We start from the raw sequence: 21074 nt of genomic DNA, 5'->3' as shown, positions 1-21074 counted from the left end.
ATCCTTCCCAAAGGCAGCCTGGGCCAATCCATCCTTCCCAAAGAGCCTGGGCTCAATCCATCCTTCCCAAAGAGCCTGGGGCCAATCCATCCTTCCCAAAGAGCCTGGGCTCAATCCATCCTTCCCAAAGGCAGCCTGGGCCAATCCATCCTTCCCAAAGAGCCTGGGCTCAATCCATCCTTCCCAAAGCCAGCCTGGGCTCAATCCACCCTTCCCAAAGAGCCTGGGGCAATCCACCCTTCCCAAAGAGCCTGGGGCAATCCACCCTTCCCAAAGAGCCTGGGGCCAATCCATCCTTCCCAAAGAGCCTGGGCTCAATCCATCCTTCCCAAAGAGCCTGGGGCCAATCCATCCTTCCCAAAGCCAGCCTGGGCTCAATCCATCCTTCCCAAAGAGCCTGGGGCCAATCCACTCTTCCCAAAGAGCCTGGGCTCAATCCATCCTTCCCAAAGCCAGCCTGGGCTCAATCCATCCTTCCCAAAGAGCCTGGGCTCAATCCATCCTTCCCAAAGCCAGCCTGGGCTCAATCCACCCTTCCCAAAGAGCCTGGGCTCAATCCACCCTTCCCAAAGCCACCCTGGAGCTCTCAAAGCCCAGCCCTGCCCCGGGGCCAAGGGAAGAGTCACAGCCCCCAGGGTGACTCACTGGGGACAACAGTGGGGACACAAAACCCAAACTCTGCTCCGGGTCCCTCTGGAGAAACCCCAGAGCCGCGGGAATTCCCGACGATCCCAAATCACAACCCCTGAGCCGAACACGAGTGGAAGGGATGAAATTACAACAGGAGCCCTCCAAGCCCAGCTCTCCCTCCTCCTCCCTTTCCCCAGCGAGTGCCAGCGATGTCTCAACACCCCAAGTGCCTTTCCAAGGAAGTAGCTCTGCTCCTTTCCGGGCCAAATCACCATGGCAAGAAATCCCCGTGTAGATTCATCTCCAGCAGAAAAACATCCAGGCAGCAAACATTTCCTTCCCACAACCTGAAAACAGCCAAATATCATCGGATTTCTTTCCCGCCGTCAAAGAAACCCTGTCCTGAGACAGCTCATAACAAGTAAAACATTTGCCCATAAAGCGAATGCGCTCCCAGGCAGTGACAGAAAAATTTCCTGCACCCCACGAAGCTGAACATGCTTCACCCCCGGGAAGGCTGCAGAACACAGCAGGAACTTTCATTTGTAATGATTTATTTTGCTCCTGCCTTCCCTGCATCAGGATGCTCGTCTCTTACTCATCCTGTCTGTCAATATTGTCTTCCTGCAGCTTTCAAGTAAAATAACCCCCATGGTAACTGTTGTCAGGCCATGTCATGACCACTGAGGCTTCATAAATAACACTTGATATAAATAGATTTTCCAGCAACATATAAACCATCAGCTCCAATGGAAGTAGAAGGGTCGTGTGCAGCCATCTGCATTTTCTCCTGTAAGGATAAACACATAAAGAAGTGTTTGAAAGCAAAATAAACCTATTGAAGAAATGGCCCAAACAGAAACTTCTGGAGCATGAGATTTCTTAGGAGGCTCACACGGAGACATTGACAGGAGCAGCTACAGCAGAACAAGAACACACGGGCAGAATCGAAGATTAAAAATTTGATTTAACTTTTAAAAAGCATTTGGAATAGGAACTGCATACAAATGCAGTGTTTTTTACAGAGTGGGGGAAATTCCCAATCAAAGTTTTCTGTCCACAAAGAAATACTCCTCCAACACTGCCATTATCTCAAGCCTCCCCTGAAGAAGTCTCCAACCAAGTAATACCAACAAAGAAATTATTTCTACTTCTCCACCGGAACTCAGCTCCCTGCTAGACGACCTCGAGACAGAAATTCTCATACTAGCAAGGTTTAAATCCACCCACGCAGCACCCAGTACGGACTTGGGGAGGTGCACCCAGGTCTGCCTGGGCTCAGGGAGGGAAAAGAGCACGAAAATTCCCTGAACAGACCTGGCTGGTATAGGAACACAAGGCTTTTGTGGGCACCCAGGGGACACTGCCAGGGGCTGCGGGATGGGAGCTGTCACCCAGGGAAACACCCAAATCCTGCCACTGACTGAGCAGCTGCTTCTCCTCCAAATCCTTTCATTTATTTCCGTGCTGAAAATGCTGAAGAAGCAACAGGCCCGTGCTCTGAGAAGCTGATCCCATCCTGCTCCTTCCATCTGCTGAGAGCTGTGTGATGCTTCCAGAGAGTTCAGCTAAGCTAAGCCTGGCTCAGGGCAGGGCTCACAGCCCTGGGATGGATTTTAAACCATTTGATTGCGGCCTGTTAAGCCTCAGCAGGAGCACAGCCACCCCTGAGTGATCTCCTCCTGGCCCCGGGGCTCTGACACGACATTTTCAGGTCCTCTCTGCATCTTGACTAAACCGAAGGCTTGTTTAAATCCATGATAAAAGTCTCAGGGCTTGTTTAACCTCCTTGCTAGCCCAAGGTTGAATTTGTTTCAGTGCATCCCCGTGTTAACACTGCTCTAATTTCAAGGTATCTGGATCACGACTGGGAGCTAGGAGTAGGGGTGCAGGAGCTCCTCAATTAATCCAATTGTTCCACACATCTCAAGATTATTTTCCAGCTTGCCAACCTGAGCTCCTTGGTGCAATAATCCTTTATCTACACTGAAATCACCTGGCAGAGGAGGTGTGCAATTAAGCCTGGCTCTGGCACCGTGCACCCCATCAGCTGCTCATCACTCCAGCATTTGTTCTGCTTCTCCACTTGGTTTCAGAGCCTGCATCAAACTCCACCTGCCAGGAAAAACACCACCCAAACCAGCCCTTTTTTCAAGCCTAAACTGGTAATTTAAAGCCTGCTCAAGCCTGGCAGTGCTACACTGCAGTGAGGACACACAGACATATTATGTTCCCCATGAATACAGAGCATTTGGTGTTTTCATTGAAAATTAAAGCTCATCAGCAGAACAGAGAGCCTGGCGTTCACCTGGCACTGAACTCACACCAAGAGTCAGCTGCGTGTGGGAAACGACAAGGCGGAAAAAACGAACAGGCCAGGTCTTTACCTTGTCTGAAACACCTCGGGGGATTTCCTCCCCTGCCAGAATCTTCCACCGGCTCTGTGCTGCCTTTGGGGTCAGCCCAGCCCGCACTCACCTGGCCAGGAGAGCCCCAGAGTGCCTCAGGGGCTGCTCTTCCCTGCACACAAAATGAGAACCACGGCTCCAAAATGAAGGGATGGGAGTAGAACTGGAAAGCCTCTGCCTCATTCCCAGCTTTTATGGAAAAAAAGAAAAAGCCACCAATAACAGGAATTTATGATAGTGGTTAGTCCTTATTCTAGCAACCCTAAACGGCTTGCAACAAGCTTTGTTCAGGCATTTTCCTGCACTACCTACATCACTTCTTCCTACCCAAAATGTACCTTAAAACAAAAGAAAACCACACACGGTATCGAACGGGGCTTGCAAGTTAAAACCATAAAATTTAAATATTTCCTGCCTCGACGTGCACTGAAAAATAAAAAGGCAAATAAATATTTTTTTTTTAAAGAGAGAAAAAAAAGGTTTAAAGCACATCACGAGAACAGGATCAAGGAAGAGCGAGGCCACCCCTTCAGGACCAGGGGAGAATTAACCTGCATTTCTCCATCCCATCCGCAAGCTTACGGCTCTGCCACCCATTTTGTCTCCGATTAAAGGGGAAAAAAATATTAAAAAAATATAATGACCTCAGCGGCACAGAGAGAAGACCCCAGCCCGGGATGGATGCCCAGCGGTGCTGCCGGCCGGGCAGGTGACCCCGCCGCAGGTGCCACCCCGAGCATCCCCCGCGCCCCTTCCCCATCCCCTGGAGACGCCGCCGAGCCGGCACACGGCGGCGCGGAGCGCGGGGGAAGGTTTATTTATTTATCTACTTAACCCGCAAACGCGAAATGAAAGGGAGAGGAGGAGCGCAGAGGTGCGGACGGCGCGGCGGGCCAAGGTGAAGCGCGGCCGGCGAACGTGGTGGGGGCTGCGGGGAGCCGCGACCCTCCGGCCCGCGGCAGCGAGGGACGAGCAGCGGGGATGGCACGGAGCTGACAGCGGAAAGCGCAGAGGGGAGAGCGCTGAAGGGAAAACCATGACGGGAGAACGCGGCGGGGAGAGCGCGGCGGCGAGGCGCTCCCTCGGGGCTGCTCGCCCCGGGCGGCAGCGGGAGGACGGGCTCACCTGCCATGGCGGGCTGAGGGCGGCAATGGCGCTGGGGGCTGCGGCTCCGCTCCGCTCGGTCTCCGCGGCGAGTGCGGCGAGGCCGGGCGGCCCCGGCAGGCAGAGCACGGGGCGGGACGGGCTCTTCCTCCGCCCCCGACAAGATGGCGCGGCCCCGGCCCCGCTGCCTCAGGGCTCGGCCGCCATAGCGGCCCCGGTGCTCGGCAGGGGGAAACAGCCGCGTGTTCCCTGAGGGTGAGGAGGCTCCGGCTGCAGGCGTGTGTGAAGGGTTTATACGTGAAGGACACGAATTGCAGAGTCACGGGATGGGGCGGGTTTAAAAGGACTGCAGTGGGGTGTCGGGTCCGGCCTCCCTGCTCAGGAAGGGGCATCCCAGAGCGCATGGCGCAGGGTTGTGTCCGGACGGGTTTGGAATGTCACTGGTGAGGGACATTCCACAGCCTGTCTGGGCAGTGGGGCACCGAACAGGCTCCCCTGGGAATGGTCATGGCCTCAGGGATGGCAGAGCTCCAGGAGGCATGGGAAAAGGCTCTCAGGATCACGGTGGAATTGCTGGGATGTGCTGTGCAAGGCTGAAGGTTGGATCAGTGGGTCCCTTCCAAATCAGCGATTGTGTAACTCTGTTATTCTAGTTCTGGCAATCAGAGCTTGGGCACCCGCACAGCCAAGTTCTTCCTTGTGTCCAGGTAAAACATTTCGTGCCTCAGTTTCTGCCCATTGCCTCTTGTCCCACTGCTGGGCCCCAGGGAGCACAGCCTCCTCCATCTCCGACACCTCCCTGCAGATATTGATGGACATTGATGGATATTGATGTATATGATGGATATTGACCAGATCCCCAAACAAAGCCCCTTGATGGATATTGACGGATATTGACCAGATCTCCAAACAAAGCCCCTTGATGGATATTGACGGATATTGACCAGATCCCCAAACAAAGCCCCTTGATGGATATTGACGGATATTGACCAGATCCCCAAACAAAGCCCCTTGGGCCCCTCATCTGGGGCTCCCTCTCCAGCCCCTAGGAAAATATGCTCACCTGGTGCCCCCAGCCCTGGCCCTCTTGGGGTTTTGCTTTGTGGTTTCTTTTTGGATTTTAATTTTTTTATTATTATTATTTTTTAGGAAAAATCCAACTTTTACAATAGGAGAATGAGTTTAGGGAGGAACAAAAGAGTTCACAGAATCATTTAGGTGGGGAAATGGGAAAAGACCTCTGAGGTCAAGCTCAGCCTGTGCCCAATCATCACCATCCCAACCAGACCTGAGCACTGAGTGCCACATCCAGTCATCCCTTAAACACCTCCAGGGTCAGGCCATTCCAGTGTCTGATCACCCTTTCTGTGAAGAAATTCCTCCCGATGGCCAACCTAAACCTCCCCTGTTGTACTAGAGGAGGCTAAGCTGAGTCCCCTAAAAGATGAGGGACCTCCGCCACATCTGCAAGCACCATTTTTCTGAGATTTCCAGTTTTCTGGTGGGGGCCAGGACCAGCGTGGCACCAATGTGGCACAAATATGACACAAACGTGACACATGCCCCTCCCAGCCCACAGAGCTGGGTGTCCTCAGGCTCTGCAGCTCCGGTACCCAGCTCCGGGCTCTGCCTCTCTCACGTCCCTCTCGGCAACATCTGACATCCCCAATGGCCTCTGACCACGTTAACTCGCTCTAATGTGTGTCCTGCCCTTCCCAGGACGTGCAGCTCTCAGGCACAGCAGCCCGTGGCTCCTTCCCTTGCTCAGGGCTGTTGTGGGCAGCCAGGGCCGAGCCCCTGAGCTGATTCCTGCCCTTCCTCCTTGCACGGGCTGTCCTTGAGGAGATATTGCTATTGCTGGGCTCTCCCCCAGCCCTGCTGCTGTTTGATCAAGGTGCAGCGCGGGGGCGATGGCAAAGTGCTCCCCAGCTGGGCCCTGTTCCACCCAGACCTGCAGTTCTCCGTTGATCTTTTGGGTGCTCGCTGTCTGTGCAGCGTTTGGCCGCAGGAATGCTGGGGGTGTTTGCTCACCAGCTGTCCCACGCTCCCACCAAGAGCGTTTCATCTGATCCCATTAAAACCCAGAGCTTACTTTAAGAGCAGAGACCCTACAAGGCCTCTGGAGCATTTGTGCTTATCCTCCCATTATTTTTTTTTCCACGTTCACTGCAACACTCTCCTGGTTAAGCTTCTGAAAGGTTTTTTCCAGTGAGACATATGGGGAACTATAGAGGGCAGGGCTGAGGCACAGTGCTTGGTTATGGATATTGATCCCGGGCATTATTCAATACCTGGCCTTATCCCAAATGTAGGCACAGGCTTCAGTGCAGCTTTTCAACCTTAAAAGCCTTTGTTTGTCAGGGTGGGGAGGTGACAGGAGGGACATTTCGGTGATGTCACGTTGATGGAGGCTGCGGAGTTCGGCTGTTGACTGGAGTTTGTGCGTGCTCAGTGTCCCCCTGTGCTCAGATCAGGGACAGACACACAGCTCTGTTTGTTTAATTTTGGAGTGTTACAGTTTTCCAACCTGCCCTCCCCGGGTGAAAGGTGGCAGAGGGAAGTACAGCCAGAGAAAACACATCAGTCAGATGGAAATGCAACAGATAAAGACCTCAGGGTCCTGATAATCCCAAGGACAAGCCTGGGAAGGAGGATGAAGCTGGATTTAGTGCTCCAAGAATTGAATTTGACACAGCTAGACCCCCCAGAACCATGGGCTCAAACCCTGTACAGCCTTTTCCAGTCCTTTTTCCTCTTAAATTTCCTCTTGCATTAGATTAATGACATTTGTGTGAATCCCACAGATGGAGTCCAGCGATTAAGAAGAACCTGTATATGGATAACAGGAATATCTTCCACTGGATTACACAAAACAAAAATGAAACCCCTGCTATTTCAACAGGGGCCTAGGAGGTGAGTGGACACTCCCCCAGATAATCCCCAAAAAATGAACGACTCACCAACACTGGTTTTTTAGCTTCTCCCTGTGGAATATGGAATGGCAACTGAGGGGAGCAGCTGGGCAGAGCCTGGGTTTCACTTTGTGAGGTGAGGAAAGCAAATGTGAGCAGCCCTTGGTTGAAATGCCACCTCCACCAGCTGCTGGGGAACTCCTCACCCACAGGAATGTTTCATTATCTCGGGGACACCCGTGACTTGCTGTTCCCCCCAATGCCAGGTGGAAATCGAGGCAGAAACAACGTGTTTCTTTCTCAGAAAAAAAGTGTTTATTTCTCAGAACCCAGATGGGCTCTGCCAGCCGCGCCCAACCCCCGGTTCGTCACCTGCAAAAAGGAGAGGAATTTTTAAGAAGTTTAATTAGTGCAAAGTGCTCTCGGTAGCAAAAGGAGCTTTCGGTCCGAGCATCTCGGGGCAAGTTCTCAAATTACGGCGGCTCCAGCCGGCGACCCAGGCGGCTGAGCCCTGCAGGGAGCATCAGCAGCGCCTGAATCCGTGTGGTGAATAAATCAGGAGCTGAGCAGGGCTGCCGGGCCCTCTCACGGTGCTTTCGGGGAGAGGAGACCTTCCTTCAGCTTTGGGTTTGCAAAATGGGTTGGAAAAGGAGAGGAGGTTGTGGGAGCCAGGAGATGCAGACAACCAGGAGATACAAACGAGGAGATACAAACAACCAAGAGATGCAAACAACCAGGAGATGCAAACAGCCAAGAGATGCAAACAACCAGGAGATACAGACAACCAGGAGACTACAAACAACCAGGACATTACAAACAACCAGGAGAGTACAAATAACCAGGAGATACAAACAACCAGGAGATACAGACAACCAGGAGAGTACAAATAACCAGGAGAGTACAAACAGCCCATCCCAGGTCCCTCTGCTTCTCCCTGGGCCATTCATCCCAGGCTGTCAGGAATCCAGGGCAGGCAGAGTGCTCCAGAGTGCTCTCCCAGTGATGCTAACTCAGCTGGACAGCCTGTGCTCTGCAGGAGAAGGCAATTTTCTTGCTGCTGCTGTGTCTGGTAGCTCAGGGCTGTACCAAAGAAATGAGATTTCACTTGCTGAGTCAGGGCAGTGCCCGTGTTTGACAGGAGGAGGAGGAGGAGGAGGAGGAGATGGGCTGAGTCACCTCTGGAGTTCATGCCCAGGTTGCTTCCCAAAAGCACAGCTCCTGAGATGAGCCCTTCCATCCTGGGAGGAGAGGGAGCAGGAGGGGCCAGGGGAGCAGCCTGTGTTTGTCCTGCCTGCCCTGCTCTCCTTGCCCAGATGTTGAGTCTCTGGAGCCACATCTGGCTCAGAGGTGATGCGGCAGCAGCAGAGCACAGCAGGAGCCAGGGGCTGATGGCTCCCCGTGGTTTTGCTCTCCTGGGCACGCTCACCCTGCAGTTCTGTTCCATTGGATCTCCTCCCCATCAGATCAGCCCTGAGGGATCTGCAGGGATGGTCTCCAAGCTGGGATTTGTCCCCTTGTGTCTCATTCACGTGGGGCTGCTCAAAGCTCTGGGAATAAAGAGCAGCTGCTGTGGGCAGATCTGGATGGGCAGGACCAGAGCAGCTCATTCCCACTTAAACTACTTCCAAAATCAGCTGGACATGGTGCACTAAATCGTCTTGAAGTCCATTAGAGGAATTTTATAGCACAGAATAAAAGAGGTCCTGTGCACAGCACAGGCAGCAGCGCCTGGTGGCTGCTTACTCATCCCTCAGCAGAGAAGTGAGAGCAGACACAGTCCCTGCTTTCACCCCCTGCAAATCATCCCTCAGAGAGCAGGGATGGAGGAAAAAGGGTCACTTTTACCCTGTGACTCATTTAATCCCTCGTGTGAGCACATAGCAACAGCGCTCGGTGACATCAGGAGTGACACAGACACAGCACAAGGCAAGATAAACAGATGGTGCTGGGGCATGGATGGGACCAGCAGCCCTCTGGAAAGCAGCTGCTGAAACTGGGCTGCCCAAACCCCACTGGGCAGACACCAGGAGTGGTCACACACGCACACAGGAAAAGCAGAACTGGAGGCAGAGGGAGAGCTGAGCCCACAGCAGAGCTCCAGGCAGGGCCAGCAGCTCTGGGACTGGCTCTGGAGCTCCCTGCAGTCCCTGCTTGGCCTGGCAGCTCTGGGACTGGCTCTGGAGCTCCCTGCAGTCCCTGCTTGGCCTGGCAGCTCTGGGACTGGCTCTGGAGCTTCCTGCAGTCCCTGCTTGGCCTGGCAGCTGGAGCAAGGCTCACCACGGCCGTGCAGAGTGGCAATTATAGCAGCAGGGATGCCACAGGCTCTCTATTTATAGCTGCCCCAGCACAGCTCTGCTGTGTGCTCCTGCTCACAGGTGAGGGCCCAGGCCGTGCCCTGAGAGCCCCACAGGAACAGCACAGAGGAAGGACTAAACCCCTTTGATGGGAACCAAGAATCGGAGATGAAAGGACAGAAATCCACAGAGAGCCTGGAGCAATGAACTCAGACTTCTTCCCCAAAACTGCCCTGGAGCTGGTTAACCCCTTCCCTGTCCAAAGTGCCACCTCTGCTCCTCCTAATTGGTGCCAAGCATTGTCACTGAAGTGTTCTGCAAGCTCTGGCCCCTCGAATTGTTAACAGTAAAGGTGGCAGAGGGGCTGTGGGCCCTGCCTGTCCCTGTGCACCCCCAGCCCATGGGCAGGGTGGGGGGCAGCAGCCCAGAGAGCACCCCAGACCTGTCCCTGTCCTTGCCCCTGTCCCTGTCCCATCCCTGTCCCTGCTCCTGTCCCTGTCCCATCCCTGTCCCTGTCCCTGTCCCTGTCCCTGTCCCTGTCCCTGTCCCTGCCCCTGTCCCTGTCCCTGTCCCATCCCTGTCCCATCCCTGTCCCATCCCTGTCCCTGTCCCTGTCCCTGTCCCATCCCTGTCCCTGTCCTTGCCCCTGTCCCTGTCCCTGTCCCTGTCCCATCCCTGTCCCATCCCTGTCCCTGTCCCTGTCCCTGTCCCATCCCTGTCCCATCCCTGTCCCTGTCCCTGTCCCATCCCTGACCCTGTCCCATCCCTGTCCCTGTCCCTGTCCCTGCCCCTGTCCCATCCCTGTCCCATCCCTGCCCCTGCCCCTGTCCCATCCCTGCCCCTGCCCCTGTCCCCTGTCCCTGTCCCCGTCCCTGTTCTTGTCCCATCCCTGTCCCTGTCCCTGCCCCAGGGGTGATCCATGCACAGGGAGCTCCAGGGGCTCAGGGTGGAGCTGAGCAGGATCCAGTCAGAGTTGCCTTTGTTTCACGGGGAGGATTAAACCATCACGAGCTGCTTGTGAGCTGCAGTGTCTCCTCAGCGATCTGAAACTCGATCGCCCAGCAAAGAGAGACAGACCTCCACAAATACTCTTTTTGTGTTTGAAGCTGGAGACCATCCACCGGTTTATTTTTAGGCACACATTTGCACTGGCCCTGTTACAATCCTTCCTCTGTTCTTGTGCAATAAAAGGCAGAGAGGATTCTCTTGACCTTCAGTATCAAATACAGAGAAAATAAGGCATTTGTCTGAAAAGAACCACCCAAAATAGCAGGGAAGAGGTCATGCTGTGCTGTGGGCTGTTGGTGTTGAAAGACAAGGAAAATGAGGATTATAGGAGCTGGCACATTAATGAAAACTGCTAGAAAACTGTATGGTGATGCTAATTAGTATTTGTATGTTAAAGGACCTGAGATCTTTCCCTTTTACACTGAACACTTGCCTGAGAGTAAGGAATGATCCCTGCTGAGGTGAGTTCTCAGTTTTCTCTGAGGATTTGTTCTAGATGCAGAGCATTTCCTTGAGCTCAGGAGCTGATGCTCCTGCCTCACCCAGCTGATGTTCCCCACACTCCTCACAGCCTTTCCAACACCCTGTGATGCACACAATCATCACCACATGCATTTTCTGTCCTGCCTTTCCTCCAAGAAGCTGAGAAAAGGGCCCAGAGGAGCTTCCTGGATGTTTAATTTCTGTCACATCAGCAGGGCCATCTGCAGCAGGCATCTCCCACTGACAAGAGAGGGAAGGTTAAAACCCCTCATGACAGGTTAACAGCATGATTTGCAGCTTAAATAAATGGTTGCAGGCAGGAGAGAGTAGCAGGCAGCTAATCCTTTAAAGACTTAAGAGCAGCTACTACTTCAGCCCGAGTAAATATTTCAAAACAAAATTAATTAGTGGTGACTAGTGGATTTGCTGCCCTTTGATTTAACATCCCAGGATGAAACGGCGATTCCCGCACGGAATTTTTGCTTCGGTGCCAAACCTGCTGTTCCCCGGGAGCTGGAAGTCCTCTCAAAGAAGATCGATCCCAGTTTTGTTCCTCCCTGGAGCTGGAAAGGCCCTGCAGGGATCCCATGGCTCTGCTGTGGGAGGGAGCTCCCTTGGTGCTGCCCCAGGGATGGGGACACAGCATCCTGCCCCAGTGCCCTGGGGAGGAAGGAAATGTCACTTCCTGATTCTTGGCAGGAGGAAGCCGCAGAGCAGCTCCCTGTAATCGCCTCGCTGCCAATCAAAAGCAGTTCCTCACACCTTCCCAGGCACAGGAAAGCAGGGAAGGAAAGGCCTCAGTCAGGGTAACAAATCCTGACCCAGCACAAGCCCAGAGCAGCAAAGCAGGCAGGTCAGTAATTGCAAACAATAATTTCTAATCAACAGTCGAGCTTTCCCCTCCCCATGACCCTTGGCTCCACCACAGAACAAAGCCAGCTCTCTTGGGAGGCTCTGTCGTGGCCTTGCTGCACTGTCTGGACTATTTTTAGTCAAATCCAGCATTCCTAAAAATCCTCAGGCTGCTTTTGTGCTCGGGAAGGGGAGAGGAGCTGCTGAGCACGTGCACACCCACATTCCACACAGGACACAGGAGTGGGAGCGCAGCTGGGTCAGCACAGAGCCCTGGGAAAAGGGAAAAAATTCTTTATTTTCATCAGGTTGAGAAGGCAGGACTGCTCTGAGCTGGGAGGGGAAACCAAAGGTGTCTGCAGTGGTTGGGAGGCCAGGGAGGTCCTAGGGCTCAGTGATGTCCCCTCCATGCTGAAGGGACATCCAAGGGCTGGGTGATGTCCCTTGACTGGTGAATGGACATCCTCGGGCTGGGTGATGTCCTCTCCCTCCAGAAAGAAGATCCAAGGGCTGCTGGAAGTCGGAAGGAACCCACAAGGATCATCCAGATCCAGTTCCTTCTCCTGTCCCCTTTATTTATCCCACTTAGGTGACCCCCCCCATCCCAAATTGCTTCATCTCCTCCCTCCCTCTCTGCTTTTTCCATCCAAACTTCCCTTCCACTCCCCAGACCCAAACAAACGCAGGTTCTTGTGCCCCAGGAGAGGCTGATTCACGCCTTGACGTCAGCAGGAGCTCTCCTGCCAGAGCTGCTGTATTTGACACATTCCAGCTGCTGCCAGCAGCTCCTGTGTCCCTTGTCCCTCCCCAGCAGGGCTGGCAACCTCCAGAGATGGACAGGGAGATCCTGAATTTAGCAATTTCAGCAGTTCTGTTGTGCAGCACTGGGACTCACTCAGAGCGCTTTGGGCAGGCTGACGCTGCTGGGGCTGCTCCAGCTCTGCCTCCCTCACTCCAGCAGCAGCCAAGGCCCAGCAGAGTTTTCAGTGCACTCTGACACCTGTGAAGGTGGGAAGGACAAAGTTGTGGTTGCAGAGAACACAGAACTTTATTCGTGGGAAATGCACCCATTGCACGGCTGCTCGTTGTGCAGGACGCTGACAGCCTGCTCTGACCCCGCAGAGCTGGAGCCAGCACGCTGAGCTCCCTGAATGACACAGCAGCAAAGCTGGCAAAGCAATCCAGAGGGGTTTGGTCAGCACAAACTACACAGAGAGCTTCTCCTCACTGGCCTGGCCAGGTCTGCACAGCAAATTATCCACACAAAGGACTCCAAAAGACAGCTGGAGTTCAGGTGTCCCCAACAGCCACATCAGTCCAGCCCAAGATTTTTGGTATTTAGACACTTGAGTCTGGGTTCCAATCCTTCTCCCAGTACCCATCTGGTTGTTTCAGTGACAGGCAGCAGTCCCTGGGAAGGATAAGCAGGTTTTGCCAGCAGCAGCACAGGCAAAGCTGGCTCAGGGAGGTGTTTGTGGGGAAATGAGCGTGGCCAGGCTGACGGGGGGCTCTGGAGCCCGTGCCCTGTGTGGAAATCATCTCCCCCCTCATCACACTTTATTTACCCCAGGACCAGTTGGGAAGCGTTTCTGACGGACAGAGAGCAGGAGGAGAATTTAATGATGGTCTGTCTGCAAAGGTAACCCAACAATAACCACAATGTCATGGAAAGCTAAATTAAACTCCAGAAAACGCTTAGAGAAAAAACAAGTATCTGCTGCTGCAACCAGCTGCTCTATTTCTGGAAAACTGCAAGGATTGCCTCGCCCAGGAAGAGCTTCCCAGCGAGGGCAATTACGCAACCCCGAGAGGAGGGGGGAAAAACCCCACAAATCCCAAGTTCTTTGCAATTCCTTTTGGTCAATTCCGGGCCGCAGCCCCCACCCCCAAACGGGAAAACCTGCACGCCTCCAGGCCGGGCCACGCTGCGGCACCCAGGGGCACCGCCGGCCTAATTAGGGCGGGTTCATTAACAGCTCAGTCGTCGAAGTCGGGGATGTCGTCGTAGGAGTAGCCCCGGTAGCCCTTGGAGGCGTAGTAGGCGATGCGCAGGTGGTAGAAGCCGGGCAGGAACACCAGGATGCCGATGATGAGCACGGGGATGGCGCGGTCGGTCTCCTGCAGGGACACGGGGCACGGGGCTGGGCACGGTGCAGCTCCAGCTTTGGTGTTCTCGGGTTTAATTTTGGTGTTTTCAGCTCTAACTTCGGTGTTTTCAGGTTTAACTTTGGTGTTTTCAGCTTCAACTTGGGTGTTTGCAGCTCTAACTTTGGTATTTTCAGCTTTAACTTTGGTATTTTTCAGGTCTAACTTTGGTATTTTCATCTCTAACTTGGGTATTTTCATCTCTGACTTGGGTATTTTCAGCTCTAACTTTGGTATTTTTCATCTCTAACTTTGGTATTTTCAGCTCTAACTTTGGTATTTTCAGCTTTAACTTTGGTATTTTCAGCTTTAACTTTGGTATTTTCATCTCTAACTTGGGTATTTTCATCTCTGACTTGGGTATTTTCAGCTCTAACTTTGGTATTTTTCAGCTCTAACTTTGGTATTTTTCACCTCTAACTTTGGTATTTTTCACCTCTAACTTCGGTATTTTTCATCTCTAACTTTGGTGTTTTTCAGCTCTAACTTTGGTATTTTTGGGTTCATTTTGTGCCCATTTTGGTTCACTCTGGGCGCAGCCCTGGCTGGGCTCTGCTGCTGCCCAAGGTGGATCCATTTTAATCAATCCCTGCTTTATTCTGTAACTCTGCTCCAGCCCAGCCTCCCCAAGGCACCACAGTGACATCTCTGCGAGGGGCTCTCCTCCCTCTCACACCCCGCCTGCTCTGGGGGAAGGTTGCCCTGCCCAAGGCAGGTGAGATGTGAATGAATTCTCAGAAGGAGGTGATCTGGAAGGTTCTTTGAACCCAAACCACCCCGTGGTTCTGTGACCCATCCCCAAGGTGGTGAAATAAAAACGCATCTTCCACCAGAAGCATCTCAGCTGCCATCAGGCTGAGCCCTCAATCCTTGCTGCAGGGACCCTCGAGGGACCCCACTGTCCACCGGGGACCCCCTGGATGAGCAGCCAGGGCTGGGAGCTGCGAGCCCAAGCCCAGGATCTGTGCCTGGAGTGCTGCTGATAGCGCCAGAGGCTGCTCTGCTGCCTGAGATAAGGCACAGCTGCCAACACCCCTGATCCCCCCAGGGTCACCCCTAACCCACGCGTGTGCCACATCCTTTGCTCTGAACCCTGCCAGGGATGGGCACTGCGCCACTGCAGCTCTGCCAGGCCTTGCCCACACCAAACCTTTCCCAATGTTGAGTTTGGACCTGCCCCGGTGTGACCTGGGGCTGTCTGCTGTCCCCGGATGTCCCCCGAGGGCAGAGCCAGCAGTGTGCGAAGCACTCACCCCTTTGCTGATGTACCCTGCCAGCAGCAGGGCTCCGATGATGATGAGGAAGGTCCCGATCATGAAGAGCACCACGGCCAGTGCGATGGCCTTGTAGGGGATTTTGGGTGGGCTCTTCTTGAACTGGAGGGGAAAAACCCAAATATTGAACAGCTCGGCTGGGCACAGCTCCCCTCCCACGGCAGCACAGGACAGAGTTCTGCTCCAGAGCTGCCCTCCAGGAGGAATTCTGCCCATGGAGACCCTGCTGGGCCAGCCCCTGCTCCCAGCCTTGTTCCCAGGAAGGCTCTTTGGGCTTCCCAGAGGGGAAGGGCCCAGGGTTCGGGTCAGATTTAGGGTCAGGGTTTGGCTCCCTCCCAGCTTTGTCCCTCTCTGAGCTGCACAGAGAGAGACAGCATCACAGGATCCTGCGCAAGGCCGAGCTGTGGCCGCCCATCCCTGTGGTTTCACAGCTCCCTTTCCCAGTCTTACCTGCAGGTCAATGTACCCATCATCGGTGCTGGAGAGTTTGGAATATTTCACTTTGCTACTGGGGATCCCAGCAGAGAGATTGGTCCTGGACGGCATCATGCCAGGGGGGCCTGGGCATCAGCTACAGCCTGGAGCGAAAACAGGAGAGGAAACTCAGGGACGGCAGGCTGAGAGACACAGAGCCAAAGTTCCTGGGGAGAAACTCCCCTGTCCAGGCCGTGCCACCCCAACACAGCTCTGCTCCTGTCCTAAATTAAATCTTTTCCCACAGAGGGTTTAAGCATTTCATTTGAAGGCTGAAATGCAAGATGGTACAGCTGGAACAATGTTAGGAATCAAGGTAGAACCTGTGCTTCAAACCAGATGGGAATTCCCGGGCAGGGCCCAGGTAAGAGCCAGCTCTCACTCCACGGAGAGCTCCCACTACCAAAACACAGATGTCCAAGCTCTGGCTGCCTCTGAACAGGGCAGCAGCAAATAAACCCAACCCAGGGCTAAACAAAGCAGCTTTTTAAACACCGGGAGATGTTGCAAGAGAGCAATTTTGGGGAAAAAAAAAAACCAAAACCAAACAAACCCGACCAAATAAACACAAAAACCAACGCAAACCACTGGAAACTGGAACGAGATGGAGCTGTCATGGGGACAGCAGGAGTGACTCAGAGGGAGCAGGACAAGGGGACCCACCCCAAATCCACCCAGAATACTCCAAATCCACTCTGAACACACCTGAACCCGCCCAAACCATCTGAATTCCACCCAGAACACACCAATCCACCCTGAATCCACCTGAACCCACTCCAACGCACCCAAATGCACCCAAACCACCCCAAATCCACGTGAACCCACCCAAACCACCCCAAATCCACCCGAACCCACCTCAAACGCCTCTAAATCCACCTGAACCATCCCAAATCCATCCCGAATCCACCCGAACCCACCCAAACTATAACCCGAACCCATCGCAAATCCAGAACTCACCCCGAACCCAACCTCAGCCCACTCCAAGCCCACCCCGAGCTCTGGCCCGCCCGGTACCCCCGGCCCTGCCCCGGTACCCCCGGAACCAGCCCCGGTACCCCCGGCCCGGCCCGGTACCAGCCCCGGTACCCCCGGCCCTGCCCCGGTACCAGCCCCGGTACCCCCGGCCCGGCCCGGTACCAGCCCCGGTACCCCCGGCCCGGCCCGGTACCGCCCGGTACCAGCCCCGGTACCCCTGGCCCGGCCCGGTACCAGCCCCGGTACCCCCGGCCCTGCCCCGGTACCAGCCCCGGTACCCCCGGCCCGGCCCGGTACCCCCCGGTACCAGCCCCGGTACCCCCGGCCCGGCCCGGTACCAGCCCCGGTACCCCCGGTACCAGCCCCGGTACCCCCGGCCCGGCCCGGTACGGTACCAGCCCCGGTACCCCCGGTACCAGTCCCGGTACCCCCCGGTACCCCCGGCCCGGCCCGGTACCAGCCCCGGAACCAGTCCCGGTACCAGCCCCGGTACCCCCGGTACCAGCCCCGGTACCCCCGGCCCGGTACCCCCGGCCCGGCCCGGTACCAGTCCCGGTACCCCCCGGTACCCCCGGCCCGGCCCGGTACCAGTCCCGGTACCCCCGGTACCCCCGGCCCGGCTCGGTACCAGTCCCGGTACCCCCCGGTACCCCCGGCCCGGCCCGGTACCTGCCGCCCGCCCGCTCCATGGCGGCCCCGCCTGTCCCCCCGCGGCCCCGGGAAGTTGATCCCGGTGACGCCGCTTCCCTTCCAGGTCACGGCGGGGCCGGAGCGGCCTCTCCCGCCCGGCACCGCCTCGGCGCGGGGGGACCCGGTGCGGCACTGCCGAAAGCTCTGGGATGGAGGATGTGCCGCGCCACGTTTTATTGCAGTGCTGGAGGGTAAATGGGGAAGGATCTCAACAAGGGACAGCTGGAATCAGCGTCTGGGCCCAAATGCTGGAATGCTTTGGGTTGGGAGGGGCCGCAAAGCTCCCCCGGTGCCAGCCGTGCCGTGGCGGGGACAGCTCCCAGTGTCCCCGGGTGTCCCCTCCGGGCGGGCCGGGAGTGCGGGTCCCAGAGGAGCCCGGGCGGGGAATGTCCCCAGCCCCGGCAGCGATTGTCCCTCCCGGGCCGGCACTGCCACCTGGTGACATCCGCCGTCACCGCCGGACAGCTCTTCGGGACGTTCATCCTCAGCAATTTCCAAAATAATGTCCCGAAAATCGGGGAATCAGGCTGGGAAAAGCCTTTACAGGATGGTGAATTCCAGCAGCACGAAGCCCTGTCCCCAGGTGCCACCCAGGGAACAGAGTGGCACCTCTGCCGCAGCTCTGAGTGACCAGAGCTGAACTCTGGGCCTTGACACGGGACTCGGGGCACATCACCCACATTTAAACACAACACGCTCCAGGAAATTGTATTTTTTTATTTCCGTTTTCCAAGTTTCAATCAGAATATCGGCTTCAAAAATAAATGAAGTAAGGTCACATAAACTTGTGGGACAACAAAACAGGAACCCTAAGCTACAGCTCCACAGGGGAAACTCCAGGATACATCTTGACCCATTAAATATTGCCTCTCTTCTCCGACAGGAGTCGAAAGGAGCAAGAAATTTCAGCAGCTGAAAGGAGTAAGAAATTTCACCTTCAACAGCATCCAAGAGATTGTTGGGAGTACAGGAACAGACTAGAAAAACTCAGCTTTCCTCTTTCCAATGACACCAGAATAGCAAAACAGAGTGTTGAAAAATATTTACAAATATATCTACAAGACACGGCTACAGCGCTCCCAGGGTGCTCCCAGGCTCTGGAGTTGCTCCTCCAGGCAGGAGCAGATGTCCCCAGCCCTGCTCCAGTTAAGAGCCATCCTGCTGGTCCTCGATCTTGGGGGCCAGGTAGTACTTGAGGTGTCCCATGTCAGCAATCTTGTACTCCACAACTGGGGAGAGAACGAAAACAGGGGGTTCAGGGGATTCTACAGAAAATCCAGCCTCAGCTTCCACTTCTGCTCAGGCACTCACCCAGAGGAACGTCTGCAGACATGCTGAGTGTGACCGTGGGGGACAGGGGGGTGGCCTTGGTGAAGAAGTTCAGGTACCTCAGGGCGAAGGTCAGCTGCACGGGCTCGTTCATCTCTATTGTGACCTGGGGGAGCAGGGGAGCGTTGCAGAGCGTTGCAGAGGGTTCCACAGGGCCGCTCCACGTGCCCGGCTCTGCTGCAGCTCCCAGGGGAGCACTGAGGGACCCACAGGGAGCCGTCCCCGCTCGCTGCAGGGCGGCACTCTAAAAATGCCCTTCCCAACCCCAGCTCCGGGATCCCCCCAGCCCCGCCCGCCCCACTCACGGCCTCCTCCTCCTTGTCCACGTTGCTGGTCTGGGACAGTTTGATGTTGCCGTTGCCCAGCTCGCCGTTGGCGGAGAACTTGACGCCGTCCTTGGCGCACGAGATGACCACGGCGTCGCCGATGTGGCTCAGGTCCCGGCAGATGCGCGCGAACTCCGCCGAGGGCATCTTCACCACGCAGCTGTACTCCTGCTCCTGGGGACGGGCACGGCCTCAGCGACGCCGTGCCACCCCCGGGGCGCTCGCGGTGCCACCCTGGCAGCCCCGGGGCTGCTGTGTTTCAGTGCCCCCATGGTTACTTACTGGGATTCCCAGCTGCTCCACGTCGAGATCCATCAGCTTCATCTCGTAATCAGAAACCTTCTCCTGGTCTGGGGAAGCAAAGCTCAGTGACACCAGAATGGCAGCAGGACTGCTGCCGCTCCCCACTCCCTCCAGGTACAGCCACCTCAATAAATGCAATGAGATTTCCCTCTGTTCCCTTAGGGCTGGAACTCTGGGAATGCCCTAAAAGCTTTTTGCAGGCTTTAAGGGTACAGCCAAACCCATCTGTGTGCAGCCCGAGAGAGCCTTCCTCTCACAAAAAAGTTATTTATAATATTTAATATTTTATAACTTGATCAAGTTTCAATCTCCCGACTGTTCCAAGAATCAGGTGTCCCCTCCCTCCCCTGCAGGGCCCGCTGCCATTCCCCTCCCTCCTGCACCCCAGTACCAAAGCATTTCCCAAATCCCACTCACTGGGTGCCTCAAACACCAGGGCCAGGGTGTCGGCGTTGTCCTCGGCCCGCAGGGTGATGATGTCCTCGTTCCCTGCACACTTCAGGATCTTGGACATGCTGCAGGGGACAAAGGCAGGTCACTCACGGGGCTGGGAGCTGACAGGGCAGGAGAGCACGGGACATTACAGTGACCAGGAAAGGCGGGTGTGTGGGGAGCCCCCCAGCCTTCTGGCTGATCTCTTCCAGTGCTTGGTCACCCACAAAGTTCTTTCACATACACGGGGTGGAACCTCCCACGATCAGCTCCTGCCTGTTCCTCCTGTCCCATGGCTGGGTCCATCCTGACCCCTCCCATGGATATTTACCAACAGGGATGACTTCCCTCTCTCAGCAGTCTCCTCAACCTTTCCTCATAACGGACACACTCCAGATCCCTCATCTCTGTCCCGCTGCGGGAGCTCCGTGTCTCTGCTCTGGTGCGGCACGCAGAGCCGGGCACAGCGCTCCAGAAGCGCCTCACAGGGCTGAGCAGCGGGGCAGGAAGGGGCACCTCGCGGGGCAGGAAGGGTTCCGTGGGTCCCTCCCAGCCCGCGGCAGGGTCCGGAGCTGTCACCGCTTCCCCAGCCGCGGCCATGGCGCCCAGCGCCGCCTTTTCCCGCCACTCGGCGCCGGCAGTGACGTCACGGCCACGACGCGCCCCGCGCGCGCCGCGAAAAACGGCGCGAGAGCCGTGAGGGGAATGGGGGGGGGAGAGAGAGAGAAAGAAAAGGGCTGAGGGGGCTCAGAGCGCCCCCGGGACCCCGCACACCTCCGGAGCGCTCCTCGCCTCCACATCTCCCCTCACACCCGGCCCCGACCGCCACAGCCCCCGGGCCTGCTCGGCCGCCCCATGGCAGCGCCCCAGCAGAGCCCGCCGCCGGCTGACCTGGACAGGTTGACGCCCATGGCGATGTTGCGGTCGCAGCGGTAGGTGTCGAAGCCCTCCGATCGCAGCGTGAGCTGCACCAGCGAGACGTGCGAGGAGTCCATGCTCTGCAGGCTGATGCCGCCCGAGCCCAGGTCCCAGCAGGCCTCGGTGATGAGGTCCTTCAGGGCCTCCAGCACTCGCTTGAGCACCGAGCCCTGCACCAGCCGCGCCTCGAACATCTTGGCAGCACCAGCGGGAGCGGCACGGACGGAGCCAAAAACGGAACAACTGAAATTCAGCGAGGCGGCTCGCCAAGCCCTTTTATGCACTCTGTCGCCCCGCCCACCGCCGCGCAGCAGCCAATCACCAGCGCCGCTCTCCACCTTTAGCCCAGCCCCCGTCCGAGCTCACATACAGGGCCCTGCCGCGCTCCGACCAATCACAGCGCCGCTCTTCCCCTTAGCCCCGCCCCTCCGGGCGGCGGGAGCCAATCACCGCGCGGGTTACAGAGGCCCGCGTCCTGCCTTGCTGCGCAGCGATGGCGGCAGGGCCCGGTCCCTGC

The 21074-nt window shown here is 56.1% G+C and overlaps 3 protein-coding genes across 3 annotated transcripts in view; all 3 read right to left on the bottom strand.

The window, feature by feature from the left end:
- Window positions 1-4344, bottom strand: part of SLC23A2 (solute carrier family 23 member 2) — a 51503-nt gene extending 47159 nt beyond the window's left edge. The window contains exon 1 of the mRNA XM_059490727.1: window positions 4164-4344. The gene's annotated coding sequence lies outside the window, so the exon portion shown is untranslated. The remainder of the gene's footprint in view (window positions 1-4163) is intronic.
- Window positions 4345-12714: 8370 nt separating this feature from the next.
- Window positions 12715-17441, bottom strand: TMEM230 (transmembrane protein 230). The gene is made up of 4 exons (XM_059490955.1): window positions 17229-17441; window positions 15561-15688; window positions 15090-15212; window positions 12715-13809 (listed from the first exon to the last, which is right to left on the bottom strand). The coding sequence occupies exons 2-4, from the start codon at window positions 15657-15659 to the stop codon at window positions 13669-13671; spliced, it is 363 nt and encodes a 120-aa protein (XP_059346938.1). The 5' UTR covers window positions 15660-15688; window positions 17229-17441; the 3' UTR covers window positions 12715-13668.
- A 505-nt stretch (window positions 17442-17946) lies between these two features.
- On the bottom strand, window positions 17947-20814 carry PCNA (proliferating cell nuclear antigen). The gene is made up of 6 exons (XM_059490898.1): window positions 20531-20814; window positions 19625-19722; window positions 19187-19254; window positions 18884-19078; window positions 18561-18684; window positions 17947-18478 (listed from the first exon to the last, which is right to left on the bottom strand). The coding sequence occupies exons 1-6, from the start codon at window positions 20749-20751 to the stop codon at window positions 18396-18398; spliced, it is 789 nt and encodes a 262-aa protein (XP_059346881.1). The 5' UTR covers window positions 20752-20814; the 3' UTR covers window positions 17947-18395.
- Between the last annotated feature and the right edge of the window lie 260 nt (window positions 20815-21074).

Source organism: Ammospiza nelsoni, chromosome 30 (genome assembly GCF_027579445.1).
Source record: "Ammospiza nelsoni isolate bAmmNel1 chromosome 30, bAmmNel1.pri, whole genome shotgun sequence".
NCBI classification, from domain to species: Eukaryota; Metazoa; Chordata; class Aves; order Passeriformes; family Passerellidae; genus Ammospiza; species Ammospiza nelsoni.
The sequence above is the reverse complement of the archived record's forward strand: the minus strand, read 5'-3'. Positions and strand labels throughout refer to the sequence as shown.